At 51.9% G+C, this 15,000-nt stretch overlaps 3 protein-coding genes across 4 annotated transcripts in view; 1 reads left to right on the forward strand and 2 right to left on the reverse strand.

Moving 5' to 3' along the window:
• The window catches only part of rhbdl1 (rhomboid, veinlet-like 1 (Drosophila)), a 5,394-nt gene extending 2,149 nt beyond the window's left edge, over window positions 1–3,245 (reverse strand). The window contains exon 1 of the mRNA XM_056577556.1: window positions 3,159–3,245. Within this exon, the coding sequence (XP_056433531.1) occupies window positions 3,159–3,245 (87 nt within the window). The remainder of the gene's footprint in view (window positions 1–3,158) is intronic.
• Window positions 3,246–4,483: 1,238 nt separating this feature from the next.
• LOC130370889 (histone H1.0-A) lies at window positions 4,484–5,987 on the forward strand. The gene has a single exon (XM_056576425.1). The coding sequence runs from the start codon at window positions 4,771–4,773 to the stop codon at window positions 5,371–5,373; it is 603 nt and encodes a 200-aa protein (XP_056432400.1). The 5' UTR covers window positions 4,484–4,770; the 3' UTR covers window positions 5,374–5,987.
• Window positions 5,988–9,399: 3,412 nt separating this feature from the next.
• Window positions 9,400–15,000, reverse strand: part of rhot2 (ras homolog family member T2) — a 12,543-nt gene continuing 6,942 nt past the window's right edge. The window contains exons 10-19 of one of the 2 annotated variants that reach the window (XM_056576403.1): window positions 13,984–14,092; window positions 13,679–13,799; window positions 12,414–12,498; window positions 12,046–12,191; window positions 11,582–11,682; window positions 11,120–11,250; window positions 10,779–10,859; window positions 10,399–10,521; window positions 10,019–10,218; window positions 9,400–9,514 (exon numbers count right to left, since the gene is read on the reverse strand). In XM_056576403.1, coding sequence (XP_056432378.1) covers window positions 9,400–9,514; window positions 10,019–10,218; window positions 10,399–10,521; window positions 10,779–10,859; window positions 11,120–11,250; window positions 11,582–11,682; window positions 12,046–12,191; window positions 12,414–12,498; window positions 13,679–13,799; window positions 13,984–14,092 — 1,212 coding nt within the window. Of the gene's footprint in view, window positions 9,515–10,018; window positions 10,222–10,398; window positions 10,522–10,778; window positions 10,860–11,119; window positions 11,251–11,581; window positions 11,683–12,045; window positions 12,192–12,413; window positions 12,499–13,678; window positions 13,800–13,983; window positions 14,093–15,000 lie in introns of both variants that reach the window. The other variant, XM_056576402.1, reaches the window with a different exon arrangement.

A 15,000-nucleotide genomic window follows, 5' to 3' on the forward strand; every position in this document is an offset into this window, starting at 1 on the left:
TAAATCAGATAACAGCTAACATTTACATTTACAAAATAGCCAATTATTGAAAAGAGGTTTTATTAAATAATCAGGGAGAGAAAAGTGGAACGTCATTATAATAAAATTAAATCAGATGAGAGCAGAATGTGTTGATCATCAGACTAGACGGCTCTGCAGAGACCGATGCAGCGGGCCTCACCGGAGGGGAGAAAGACTGCATGATGAGGCGGGCAGCTGCTGCCATCTGCTGGTGACTTGGTGTAAACACTGGTACTCACGTGGACCACTCAGTACAGAAGGTTTCATTCTACAATCTGCACCAAGGTTTCTGCTCATATGACCTCCATTTTTTGCACGTTATCTTTAATCTTCGGTTTTACTACAATCCTGTACTTCTGCTCCGATACCCACGTACCTGTGTTATAATAACTAGGTTATAATTAATTTATAACCCACGTTCCTGTGTTATAATAAAGCGTTTCTAATATCTGGTCGAGTCTTTCGGTGAGCGTCATCAGTGGTGGCTCCCCCTGTTGGACGGACAGCCACAGTGTCCTAATAAAGGAGGGGGGACCTGACAGTCAGCTGACGTGCGTGCGTGCGTTCGTGCGTGCGTGTGTGTGTTCAGACAGCCACTCTACTGTCGGCATGCCGTCACCTGCTCCCTTGTCCAGATGTTGTAACAGCTGTCCAGCGCGCCACCTGGCCGGAAGTCCAGAGCTACGGGCGGGTTGTAAGGACGTTCTCTCCCTTCTCAGCGTGAAGCACACAGAGAGCTATGATCTGGGGTAGATTGAGGATGATAAAAACAATACACCGCTCTATCAATGATGAATATTAAAACACCTCATCGTGGAACTCTCCAGCATATGAATACTGATTCTTCTTTTACAAGCAGACTGGAAACAGAACCTTTTGCAGAACTCTCAGTTAGGTGGAGTGTGTCGGGTAACAGTGGAACTTTTATTTTAGAATCAGTATTATAGTTACTCTTTTTAATAATATTAATAATAACAATAACCTTAATATCTAAGTCCCTCTTTATTGTAATACCTCCTAATGTTATGTATTATCCTATTCAATGTATTTTTTAATATAACTCCTTATTTAATTTCTCCCTTATTTGTTGTCATGTAGGCCTATAAGCACATTGATTCTACGTTTGTCATATTATTGTGCGTATTAATACCTGACTTAACGTGACAGAAAGAGATTCAGGTAAACTGTAACAAAAATGAAAAAATATCAAGCAAATTATAATTTACAAACTCATGAAGTCTGTAATGAGGCTTCACTCCTAAACTACAAATCGAAGAGGACTAATATAGATTTAAAGAGATCGAGATTTCTACGTCTACTCCACGAGGTATCCTATTGCCGCTTGATATTAATATCCATATTTACAAAGTTATATAATAGGCTATATGAAAATAGGCCAGTGTTAATTTTGTCAGCTATTTTAGATTTAGTCTTAGTCTTAGTCTTTTGACGAAAATGCTTAGTATATTTAGTCACATTTTAGTCATTGTTTTCCTTTGTAGTTTTAGTCTAGTTTTAGTCGACGAAAATTCCTTACATTTTAGTCAACTTTTAGTCATTACTTTTAGTCAAAATGTTTTCTCTTTTTAAACTAGGCTATATGGACACCTGCTAAGTTGTTCCACTCAAATAGAGTACTAAAGTGAAAACGTTACGTTGTCCTGGCAACCGGATTTTCAGTTCTAAACAACCGAACGAGAGATGGTGTTCTCCATTGCTTCCATGTGTTGTTTCTTTCAAAATTAAAATAAATCAATTTCAAGAGGTGAAAATCACTACCAATCGAAAAATGTCGAGGCGTTCATGTATTCCCCTGGGGTATTAAAAGGAAAAGTTTGTCAACGTTAGTTTAGTTTAGTTTTTTTTTTAATACGAAGACAATCTATTCTCAATATTACTTACATCATTGGTAAAGCAAACTCACAAATCAATTCGCAAAAAGATTGTTCCTTTTCTATAAAAGGTTTGTGTGCCATAGGATTTCCCCTTGTTAATTTGGTTTGTGTAGAACCGAAAATCTGTTGCTCTCGAAACGTGACGTCACACTTTACTACTCTTGTCTGTTCAGCCTTCAAAACGATAGCTGGTAAATTGTGAACAATGCATTAAACTGTAATCAGAAAACGCGGTTATATGCTATAAACCCGATAGTATCTTGGGTATAAAGGCTGGGACGAATTTCAAAGTCCACCTTATGTTGAAGTCAGAGTATAGACCGTGGCGATTCCCATTGAAACGAATGGCGCGGTGATTTTCTTCAAAACAAGAGCCGGTAAATTGTGAAAAATGAATTAAACTGTAATCAGACAACGCGGTTATATGCTATAGACCCTAGTATATGTGGAATAAAAGCTGGGAAGGATTTCGAATCATGTACAATGCATAACGTTAGCTCATAGCTGAGTGGACCATACCTCCCGTTGCCAAGTCGTAGCTAAGGTCCGTCCTATTTACTGGAGGAGTGAACAGTTGCATAAGAACCTTACGGGAGTGTACTGATTGGAAAATATCGTGCATTTTGAATGTCCAAATAGCACACCAATAACATTTTCGTCCTGTCTCGTCTCGTCAACGAAAACAAAATGACATTTCGTCATCGTTTTTATTATCACAGATCTATTTTTAGCTCGTCAACGTCTCGTCTTAGTCACGGAAAAAAGGTCGTTGACGAACATTTTTCGTCATATTTTTCGTTAACGAAATTAACACTGAAATAGGCTACATTTTAACAATAAAATATAGACCTTCTGATAATATCCGTCTAGTATTATCAATGCTGATATTGTAGCTTTGTCCAAATCGTCCAGTCGGCCTAATCGATTTAACGTGTGGCTATAAAGCTTTATTTTAATCTGATTCGGTATAGGACCGGACGAGGGATCGAACCCGCGCACTTTAAGACGTCGCGCGGACTCCTGTAAACAATCAGAGCGCCATGACGCGCCTCACAGAGCCTACTCCGGGGATTAGTGACTCATATTCACTCTCACTCACTCGTTCACTCAACCCCTTCAGCCGCTCGCTCGCCAGCTCACTCATTTCACAACTCCTCGCTCACGCACTCAGTCCTCCCTCACGCACTCACTCCTCGCTCACGCACTCACTCCTCGCTCACGGTGTCTCGAGTGGGGGCTCACCTTAACGCAGAGGAGAACTTCAGAAGGATAAACGGAGGACAACATCTCCTGGAGGGGCCGGGGGGCATTAGGGGGGATGGGGGACATTAGGGGCATTAAGGGGTGAGGGGGACATTAGGGGCATTAAAGGTTGAGGGGGGAATTAAAGGGGTCCGGGGCATTAAGGAGTACGGGGGCCATTAAGGGGTGAGGTGGCCTTAAGGGGTCGGGTGCATTAAGGGGTTCGGGGGGCATTAAGGGGTTCGGGTGGAATTAAGGGGTTCGGGGGCATTAGGGGTGAGGGGGGCTCTTTAACTGGACCTCATCCTCGTGATCACAACAAGCAAAGAATTCAAAATGGCGATACAGGGGAACTCCACATTTACAAACATCGACCTTAATGTCAGAGTTATTATCGCTGGGATGTGTTGGTGTTCAATGTGTCTTATGATTTAATAACCAGATATGAGCGTCAGACGTGAAGAGGCTGCAGCTCCAGAACGAAACACCGCGATGCCCTGAGTCAGGACGGTTCAGCACAGGGAGCTCACATATACCTATATCAGATTATTATATTCTATTTTCTATTCTATTATATTTTAAATTACATCATGTCGTCATATGGTGGAACAGGGATAGCCGGATTTCAGAAATCCAGATCTTTAATGTTTTGGCAACTTTCCTGACCATGGCTGTGAGTGGCGCTGCCATGGAGACAATAGTAGCTGATGGGGTCTAACCCTCCACCCTAGACCCCCGTCCCCCCGCTACACCACCCAGACGGGTCCGTCTCCTTCCCCGACCCTCCGCCCGTCACTCATAGGAGCTGATATTTACATTATACCAGCTTTTACACACAATAATGTGCAGCCCGTCCCCCGGTGTCGGCGGAGGCGCTGTGTTAGTTCACCAACCGGATCGATGCTTTAAAACCAAAAAACACATTAAACGTTAACCGAAACCCACGCGATCGTTTGAGCATAGATTGAGGTTCCGGAGAACCAGCTCTTTTCTCCGCTCGGCTCTGTCCGTCTTGGCTCATTTAACACGAACTGCGCAAAACTCAGAAAGAACCGCGATACTTTGGGGACATTTTGGTGGAATTAAAGTAGTTCCGCGGAGTAGACGGATGCAGACGGAGACGGGGCGGTGGAGCCGGGTCTGTGCCCCGGGCACCCGGGCCGCCCCGGGACCCGGACCCGGTCCACACCGCGTCAGGTTCCCTTGAGAGCGAGGACGAAGAAACACAAACGGGACCGCGCGAGATCCGCCGAGTCCGCCTCATCAGCTGCTGCCAGTCGCTGTTCTCAATCACGTCCGCACGCAGCCTTCATAGGCGCACAGGCGCTCGAGGAGCGAGAGACACTCACACGGACCGGCGCGAGGAACACCGTCCGTTAGAGAGACACACCGAGAGAACCCAAATAACCCCAAAACCGGGAGAACCGAACGAACCAAGAGAACCGAAAGAACGGGTTCGATCCCGAAAACCAGAACGTTCCAGAACGAGCCCGTATTTCTGAGTATTTCCAACGCCGCCGTTCACGAGACGCGGAGCGGCTCCGTCCGGGACGTTTGAACCGCGAACCGTTAAAACAGTGAACCGTAAAACAGAAACTCAACTTGAGCCGACATGGCGGAGACCACCACGACACCCGCCAAGGCCAAGCGGACCCCCAAGCCCAGGAAGCCCGCCTCTCATCCCAAGTACTCGGAGATGATCCGGCAGGCCATCGAGAGCGAGAAGGCCCGCGGGGGGTCCTCCCGCCAGAGCATCCAGAAGTTCATCAAGAAGAACTTCAGCGTGGGCGACAACTCAGACCTGCAGATCAAGCTGGCCCTGAAGCGGATGGAGGCGGGCGGGTCGGTGCGCCACACCAGGGGGCTCGGCGCCTCCGGCTCCTTCAAGCTGGTCCGCGGCGACCAGGACCCGGCTAAGAGGGCGGCCAAGCCTAAACCCGTCCGGGTTAAGAAGTCCCCCGTCAAAGCCGCCAAGCCCAAGAAGCTGGCAAAGCCCAAGAAGGCCCCCAAGTCACCGGCCAAGCCCAAGAAGAGCCCCAAGTCCCCGGCCAAGAAGATCAAGAAGAGCCCGAAGAAGGTCGCGGCGCCGGCGGCGAAGACCAGGAAAGTAGCGGTTAAGAAGGTGAAGCCCGCGAAAGCCGTGAAGCCGAAGCCCGCAAAGAAGACCTCCAAGCCCGCGAAGAAGAGTGCAAAGAAAACGACGAAGAAGAAGTAGAGAAGAGACTCAAACCCCCAACTGTACATACTTTGAGAAATGTTTTGTATATGTATTATTTTTGTATGGCCTCCTCAGAAGTCCTGATGTTTTACAGGCGGTAGACAGTGAGTCTTGTGGTGATAATGTCATTTAATTCTCATGATCTTTAAGGTCCTCCTTTGAGCTCTTAAAGTTAAAGTGGGCCATGGATGACTTATCGATTAGCACGGGGCAGTCGATAGTGATGGGGAGTTCATAAGGCGTCCAGTTCACTGCTGCACTGTACATTTCTAATGTCTAATATGTGTGTCCAGTGGTCTAATGACCGATATCAAGCCCTATAAAAACCATCGTGTTGAATTAGCTACTTCAAACACTGTTTATAATGTAATAAATAACATGTTATCTTCTACCAGGTTGCGTCTCATTAGCTTAATATAACAGATTAATTATTATATTTCTTGGATGAATGATGAATGAATGAATTGACTGAGGAGTCGAGCAGTCCTAAAGTGGAACTAAACTACGGTAATTAAAAAAAACTCAAATTAGCGCCGTAGACCGGGCTGCGTCTGAAATTTGAATAAACAAATTATAGGTGAACGGGCAACGTATCGTTTACAACGAGGTAATACAGAGAATAAAACCTAAGAGCTATGGTGTAAATATCCTTAATCCAGATACGTATGCGATAACAGGAACCCTTTTCCCCTGGTCCCCACTGCCGCCCGGGTCCCCACCTGCACTCATCGCGGGGTTACCGAGAGTTCAGGAAGATCATCAGCGATGCATTTATGATGCCATCTTTGTTTGCCGTATCAAAAAAAAACTATCGCCGTCAATGCTGCTGCTGTTACTACTCGTAAATTACAACAACTTTAGCACTTTACGGAGGACTATAAGCTGGCCTTAATAACTTTGCTACTTCTACAACAACAGTACAAACACATCTCTTGTTGACGCGTGTTCTTCCTTCAACGACGCGCAGCAGCGCCATCGTGTGGTGGAGCGGCGGAAAGGTGTTTCGCGTCCCAAACAAGGGAAAGCGCAATGTGTACGCGAATATGAACCGAGTTTGAATCTATTCTGTCCGTAAAGAATAACAAGAACAAAACATTCAGGATTTTTTTTAATAATATATTGGATTAGAACTCAGCAAATATTTCAAGTAAATTATTTAGACTAAATAAAAAACCTTCAGTAGGCCAGCAAGTTGCTATGCCGTCTATGCAGTGATACATGGTCACAGTGGCGACAGTAACCAAGCACTGCCATAGAGGGACCATCACTTACCCCGTCCCCGAGAGCCTTGGTTAACCTCCACTACGTCTGACAGAAGACACTGCGCTGCTGAGAAGCTCCACTGGGGGACGAAGCACCGCGCTACCCAGGAGAGACCAGACACGGGCCTCCGCTCCACGAGGGACGAAGCACCGCGCTACTCCGGAGAGACCAGACACGGGCCTCCGCTCCACGAGCACCGCGCTACCCCGGAGAGACCAGACACGGGCCTCCGCTCCACGAGGGACGGAGGAGAGACCAGACACGGGCCTCCGCTCCACGAGGGACGGAGCACCGTGCTACTCCGGAGAGACCAGACACGGGCCTCCGCTCCACGAGGGACGGAGGAGAGACCAGACACGGGCCTCCGCTCCACGAGGGACGGAGCACCGCGCTACTCCGGGGGAGAGACCAGACGAGGGACGGAGCACCGCGCTACTCCGGGGGAGAGACCAGACACGGGCCTCCGCTCCACGAGGGACGAAGCACCGCGCTGTAACCAGTATGTAGTTTAGGTGTGGAGGCTCACCCTTCCCTTTCATATGGCCACTAAAGCACTCCTACAGCTCCGGACACGCTGGCCTGCAGAGCTGCCTTAGCTTCCTCGTTTACCTCTTGGCGCCTCCGTAGTGGGGCATGCCCCGACACTTTTACTCCGTCCCCAATATAAGTTGTAGCAAAGTAACAAATTAAATTTCTTTTTAATTGAATCAAGCAATTCTTCAGGGGCATCAGGGTTCAATTCATCATCATACCACCTGATCGATTAGTGCTGCGTCCACCAATCAACACATCAATGAACTGCATACTTTGTTACACTTTTGAACGTGTTCTCGATGATGAAATAATAATTATGGGGTTACATAAAGGCATTGTGGTGATATGCATCTGACATGCAGTTGACTAATAGAAGTCTTTGCCACCACTGTTCCCTGGTAGGGGTCGGCCTGTGAGGACCATAGCCACCTTTCCCCATCGACTTTGACTCTGTTTTATTTCTAAGATGGTTTGCATGGACATGCTTTTGAATAAAATGCTCTTTTATCTGAGATGTGCAATTGATAAAAGTTTACTGATTGATCAGAGTTCAGTCGACACAAGCCATTCACACAGAATTAGAAAAATAAAGCCATACATAGTCTGAAGAAAAGATTAAAATATACAAATGCAATTGGCCTCTGAAATGTCAACAAAAACACAGCATGTCTGAGGACAATGACATAGAATTATATAAAATGCCATTGTTGAATTTCTCCTTCTTGCTTTGCTGTGATACTGGTCATAGGTCAGTTAGCATGTCAGACTTCAGAAAGGTTTGATAACCAGTCTCTGACTAAAGATCCACTGAATGAAAACCCACAAGTTCATGGTTCTGCGTTGGATTAACGGAGGATTGGAAGTTATTTCCTACGTGGGCCGTTTGGAAATGTTTGGAGCTGCTGAGTTCAACCTGGTCCTTCACTGCTTACAGTTCTATCGTTATGAACGAGATCAACGCACCAACAATGTTTGTCTCATAAGCAAAGCTGTCACACCTTTAAATTATACACAAAGCAATATCTCAACCCTCCTCAATACTGTGGAATAATATCGTCAGCTCTTTAGTTTTTCTAATACTTTTCCACCTACTATAACCATAGTAGTTAGTTAACTAATATAACCATAGTCCTGGTTAACTACTATAACCAGTTAACCAGGACTACTGGTGGAGGCTTCTTTTATGGCGCGTTTCCACCGGCGGGTCGGTTCGGTATGCAAAGGTGGCAAGGTGCGGCACGGTTCGCTATTCTACCGCCAAAAGTGGGCGTGGTCCGGGCCGAGCCGTGCTGAGCCGTACTCCTCTCGCAGTACCCCCCCCCCCCCCACCATTAGAGTACCGGCGGCGGTGGAAACGCGAGGCGTAACTGAGCTGGGCCAAACCGCACCTTCACCCCTGGGCCGAGGCGTACCGGGCCGAAGCGCACCCGTCGGTGGAAACACACCATTAGACCAATCAGCAGCATTTATTCTACTTCCTGGAAGTGACATCAGGATGGCTGCTCATGACGCCAGTGGGCGGAGGTCCTCAATGAGGACCTCAGTGAGGCCTAGCCCCTGGACAAAGCGGCATGCGGCCCTTTGGTTGGCTGCAGGTCAGCTGACCCCGCAGAGTCACGTGACCCTGCTCACTATTTGGCATTCATGCTATTGTTTATGGGGAGCGTCCAGAGGTTCAGACGGAGGGGGGCCTCCCCTGCTCTAGCCCCCGATCGGCCTCCATAGCAGGACACCAGCGAGAGGAGACCAGCGAGAGGAGACCAGCGAGAGGAGACCAGGTGTGGGCGGAGCCAGGCTGGTCCGGGTGGGGCTCAGCTGAGGGCGGGGCCAGGTCAGTCAGGGTGGGGCCCGGCTGGGGCCCGGCTGGGGCGGAGCCAGGTTGGGCTCAGCTGGGGCGGGGCTAGTTCAGTCGGGGCGGGGCCTGGCTGGGGGGGGGGCGGAGCCAGGCCGCTTAGGGCGGGGCCGGGGTCCGGAGGTTTGGTCTGGAAAGGCTGCAGGCTGAGGGGCGGAGCAAGAGAGAGAGAGAGGGAGAGAGGGGGGAGAGAGAGAGAGAGGGGGGAGAGGGAGGGGGGAGAGAGAGAGAGAGGGGGGAGAGGGAGGGGGGAGAGAGAGAGAGAGGGGGGAGGGGGAGAGGGAGGGGGGAGAGAGAGAGAGAGGGGGGGAGAGAGAGTGGGTGGGGGGAGAGAGAGAGGGAGGGGGGAGGCAGCAGGCCCGCCGGGGACGGGGTCATTTATGGCGCCCGGCGGTGCGGTAGAGGGCGACGCCCAGCAGGGCGGCCGCGGCCGCGCCCAGCGCCACGCGGAGCCAGAAGGAGCTGCTCAGCTCCGAGCCATTCAGGTGGCTGCAGGGAGACACAGAGGACCATTAGACCCTGGGGACCCCACAGGGGCCCTTAGACCCTGGGGACCCCACAGAGGACCGTTAGACCCTGGGGACCCCACAGGGGCCCTTAGACCCTGGGGACCCCACAGAGGACCGTTAGACCCTGGGGACCCCACAGGGGCCCTTAGACCCTGGGGACCCCACGGGGGGCCCTTTAGACCCTGGGGACCCCACAGGGGACCTTTAGACCCTGGGGACCCCACGGGGGGCCCTTTAGACCCTGGGGACCCCACAGGTGGCCTTTAGACCCTGGGGACCCCACAGGGGGCCCTTAGACCCTGGGGACCCCACAGGGGGCCTTTAGACCCTGGGGACCCCACAGGTGGCCCTTAGACCCTGGGGACCCCACAGGGGGCCTACAGCAGGGCATTAGAGACACATGAGGCCCTCAGGGGGGGCAGCTAGGGGTCGGGGAGGGCCCCTACATGCCCCCCCTGAGGGCCGAGCTGCGGGGGGGACCTACGGGAACATGGCGGCCCAGGCCAGCTTGGTGTAGATGGCGTCGGCGCTGGCGTCCGGCGACAGGACGGAGAAGGCCATGGGTGGGGGCAGGCGGTGCTTGTAGCAGAACTGGGCGGGCGTGGTGCCGTGGAGCTGCTTCACCTCGGCCAGGTCGGCCTTGGAGCTCACCAGCACGCAGGGCACCTGGCTGGACATGTAGTGCTGCTGAGGAGGGGCCGGGACCAACAAGAGCAGAGTCAGGACCATAACCCTAGCTATGTATGTATGTATGTATGTATGTATGTATGTATGTATGTATGTATGTATGTATGTATGTATGTATGTATGTATGTATGTATATATATATATATATATATATATAGCAGAGGGGAGCGGGCAGACCTTGTAGATGCTGGCGCAGTAGTCGAAGGACTGCGGGTCACTGGCGTCGTACATCAGACAGGCCACGTCGCAGGACGCGTGCGACGCCTTCAGGAACTCCGTCTCCACGTCCACCTCGTACAGCTGTGAAGGAGGGCAAAGGTCAAAGGTCACGATGCAGGGTAGACATCTGGATGGGCCGTCCTATAAGGAATCCAGACCATAATATACCAGATGAGGCTTTACTTTAGACTGCTTCTTCGGCCCCGTCCACACGAAACGGGCGAAAACGATCCGGTTTCGTTCTATGCGGTTCAGGAATATCTTTGTGTGGACGGGGCCCTCATGAGGCTCTGTATAACTCCGTCCGCTTGCTAAAGCTAGCGGTCCATGGTACTCACGATGAGGAAGCGCTCCTGGTTGTTGACGGTCACCTTGTTGATGGTGTAGGGGGAGAGGGCGTTGCTGCCCGTCCCGTGGAGCTGAGGAAGAGAACCTCCTGTTACTGCAGCGTCTAGCACCTCACGCCCTTCCTCACCTCTGGCACTTCGCCAACGTTGATGTACGTTTCCGTGCCGATAAAGCTTTGCCTCTGAATACGAGACGATGGATATCATTCAGCAGCGGCTTTATCCAAAGGCCTTACACTGGATTGAGAGGGTTCTACTCATGAGGACCTAGCAGGGCCCCCCATCCCTTCAGTAGGTTAGCGGGGTCTATGAGGCTCAGGGGTCGGGCGTACCACGATGTTGCGGCCCACGAAGGCCTGCAGGAAGGCCGTCTTCCCGGTTCCTCTCGGCCCGATCACCTTACAGAGGAACACCGTGCGCTGCGTCTGGGACTTCGCCAGGTCCAGCTCCTTCTGCTGGGTCACTGCACGCACGCACGCACGCACACCCACCAACACACACACACACACACACACACAGTACCATGAAACAGATGGAGGTGTACAGGTCTACTGGATTACAAGGTTAATCCAGGGTAAACAAGAGTTTATCAGAAGACCCGGATTATAGCATCTGAGAGACAGACAACATCTCCCCCTTCTGCACTCAAAACATCATGACCCATCAGTGTACACACACACACACACACACACACACACACACACACACACACACACACACACACACACACACACACACACACACACACACACACACACACACACACACACACACACACACACACACACACACACCTGTGACGGCGGTGGTCTGGGAGTCCTGCTCGGCGAGGATGGGGTAACCAAGGTAACCCAGGTACTCCAGGCAGCGGTGGATGTCCAGGTAGGCGGAGAGCCTGCCGGCCGAGACAAGGAGCACAGAGTGGTGGATGAGGACCAGGGAGCAGGACCATGGACCAGTGGACCAGGACCAGTAGACCAGGACCAGGACCATCAGATCAGTGGACCCCATAGGGGGGCTAGCCCCACTAGCCCCCGGTTAGCCACTAGCCCCCGGTTAGCCACTAGCGCCCGGTTAGCCACTAGCACCCGGTTAGCCCCACTAGACCCCAGTTAGCCCCACTAGACCCCGATTAGCCACTAGCGCCCGGTTAGCCCCCACTAGCCCCGGCCTCGCCCCCACTAGCCACCAGGCTAGCCCCACTAGCCCCCATTAGCCCCCTCTAGCCCCGGCCTAGCCCCAGTCGGCCCTGACTTACGTCCACTGGCAGAGGTAGCCGTGGTGGGAGAGGTAGCCCTGGTCGGTGGTGGGCACGGAGCTGAACACCTCGGGGCCCCAGGGCGTGTAGGGGAACACGCAGAACAGGTTCCTCAGCTCCCCGGGGGACAGGGCCGAGTCCTTGTCCTGGACCAGGGAGCACAGACACTGTTACTGTACGCACCTCCCAGGCTGCTGCTCTCCCTCCTGGGTTCAGCCCCTGAAGCTCAGGAGGTCTGAACCCACGACGGCCTCACCTGGGCGCTCTGCGCCCCGCAGTCCCCCTGACCGCCAACAGGGTGATTCACATGTTCATTAAGAGCACAGAGCCGTCCCTGTGCTGACTGGCTGTCGGAGCCTGTCACTCACCTCATCGTACTTGTCGAACAACCGCTGCAGGAACTGGTGTCCCAGGTGATTGATCTCTGTGGTGCATCCCGCTGGAACCCGTAGCCTAGCAACACACAACCACAAACAAGCTACTGAGAGAGAGAGAGAGAGAGAGAGAGAGAGAGAGAGAGAGAGAGAGAGACAGAGACAGAGACAGAGACAGAGACAGAGACAGAGACAGAGAGAGACAGAGCGAGAGAGAGAGACAGAGCGAGAGAGAGAGAGAGAGAGAGAGAGAGAGAGAGAGAGAGAGAGACAGAGACAGAGACAGAGAGAGAGAGAGACAGAGAGAGAGAGAGAGAGACAGAGAGAGAGACAGAGAGAGAGACAGAGACAGAGAGAGAGAGAGAGAGACAGAGCGAGACAGAGAGACAGAGAGACAGAGAGAGACAGCGAGAGAGAGAGAGAGAGACAGAGAGAGAGAGAGAGAGACAGAGCGAGAGAGAGAGAGACAGAGCGAGAGAGAGACAGAGCGAGAGAGAGAGAGAGAGACCCCTTCACCGATTGACTGTTGTTCTGTTCAGCGGGGGTGTATCACCAGACCTACTGGTAGAGGGGGTTTAACACCTACCCTACGGGGGGTAGAGGTGGCCTTCAGACCTAATGGGGGTACAGGGGGTCTAGCAGACCTAATGGGGGTACAGGGGGCCTTCAGACCTAACGGGGGTACAGGGGGTCTAGCAGACCTATTGGGGGTACAGGGGGCCTTCAGACCTAATGGGGGTACAGGGGGCCTTCAGACCTAATGGGGGTAGAGGTGGCCTTCAGACCTAACGGGGGTACAGGGGGCCTTCAGACCTAACGGGGGTACAGGGGGTCTAGCAGGCCTATTGGGGGAACAGGGGGTCTAGCAGACCTACGGGGGGTACAGGGGGTCTTTGGGGTCCAGGTGGTCTTTGGGGTACAGGAGGTCTTTGGGGTACAGGGGGTCTAGCAGACCTACGGGGGGTACAGGGGGTCTTTGGGGTACAGGGGTCTAGCAGACCTACGGGGGTACAGGGGGTCTTTGGGGTATAGGGGTCTAGCAGACCTACGGGGGGTACAGGGGGTCTTTGGGGTACAGGGGGTCTTTGGGGTACAGGGGGTCTTTGGGGTACAGGGGTCTAGCAGACCTACGGGGGGTACAGGGGGTCTTTGGGGTACAGGAAGTCTTTGGGGTACAGGGGTCTAGCAGACCTACGGGGGGTACAGGGGGTCTTTGGGGTACAGGAGGTCTTTGGGGTACAGGGGTCTAGCAGACCTACGGGGGGTACAGGTAGTCGTCTGTGAGCTCCAGGGTGTCATCGTAGCCGTAGCTCCTGAGGATGGTCCAGGTGGTCTCGTGCCGGCCCCTCTGGATGAAGAGCGTGTTCAGGAACAGGAACCCTGGGGGGGGTCACGCAGTCTATTATGGACGGGATCAGACGGGGGAACCCTGGACAAGCTCCTCCCCCAAAGGGTCTGGACACGCTGAACTGACCAACGCTTCGGTCAGCTCGGTGTGCAGGGGCCCGGGGGGGGGGGTCTGAGGGCCTGGGGGGTCTGAGGGCCTGGGGGGCCCCAGTCCTACCGTTGAGCGTGAGGCCGTTGTCCTGGACCCCGTCGCTGGTGTTCTTCCAGACCACCGTCTTCACATCCTCCAGGGCCTGGGGGGCCAGGGGGTTCCCGAAGCAGGCCTTCTGCAGGGGGGGGGGCGGGTGAAGGGTAAAGGGGGGGGGGGGGGGGGGGGGACAGATTCAGACTCAGACTCTTCATTGTCATGGTGCAGAGTACAGAGACAGCGAGATGTGGTTGAGGTCTAAACAGAGGGTTAGGGTTAGGGTGCAGTTTAACATGATGAAGATGATGAAGCTGATGATGATGTTAGTACAGTTAAAGGTTGGGTACGGAATTCGCTTTTTTGGCCATTTTTGCAAAATTACTTGAAATCCTTATCATAACCCGCTTACAGCCACTGAGTCAGAAGTACTGACATGAAAATTAAACTTGTCAATCATCTGTGGAACGGGCAGGGCTCGAAAAACTCGTCCAGAGCTCGTGACCCAGAGCAAGCTCCTGTTTGTTGTTATCCTGCGGTAGCTACTGGAACTAGTTAATCCACATTTGGACCTAGCAGTAGAAGACAATTTCCATGGCAGACAAGACGCCACCATCCCCACCACCACCACCACCACCACCAGCAAAGAGAAGGAAAACTCTTTTTCAGAGAGTAATTGATAATAAAAACGCTGAAAGAGAAAAACTGAAATCAAGAATAATCCTAGGCGCTGCTTGCGAACGTTGGCGGCAACTGAAGGACGAGAAGGGTCTAAAAACCGATGCTTGTGTGGCGGTTGACCTAGTTTCAAAGTTTATACCGTTTATACTCGGTAATACCGGTGTTGAGACGAGTGTATTACTCGGTGTGAAAATGTCCACACCGCGGCAACCCTAGTGAAAACCAGGACTTCCAATACAATTATATGAAACAAACATACATTTTCTAAAAATAGTAATGATTCATGTGACCGTTTAATGTTTATAACATCTGGTGCAACCATAGCCGCGAGAACGTATTCTCAGCAGGGGGTGCTGGAAAAAAAAACCC

This window comes from Gadus chalcogrammus, chromosome 18, assembly GCF_026213295.1.
Source record: "Gadus chalcogrammus isolate NIFS_2021 chromosome 18, NIFS_Gcha_1.0, whole genome shotgun sequence".
Lineage (NCBI taxonomy): Eukaryota > Metazoa > Chordata > Actinopteri > Gadiformes > Gadidae > Gadus > Gadus chalcogrammus.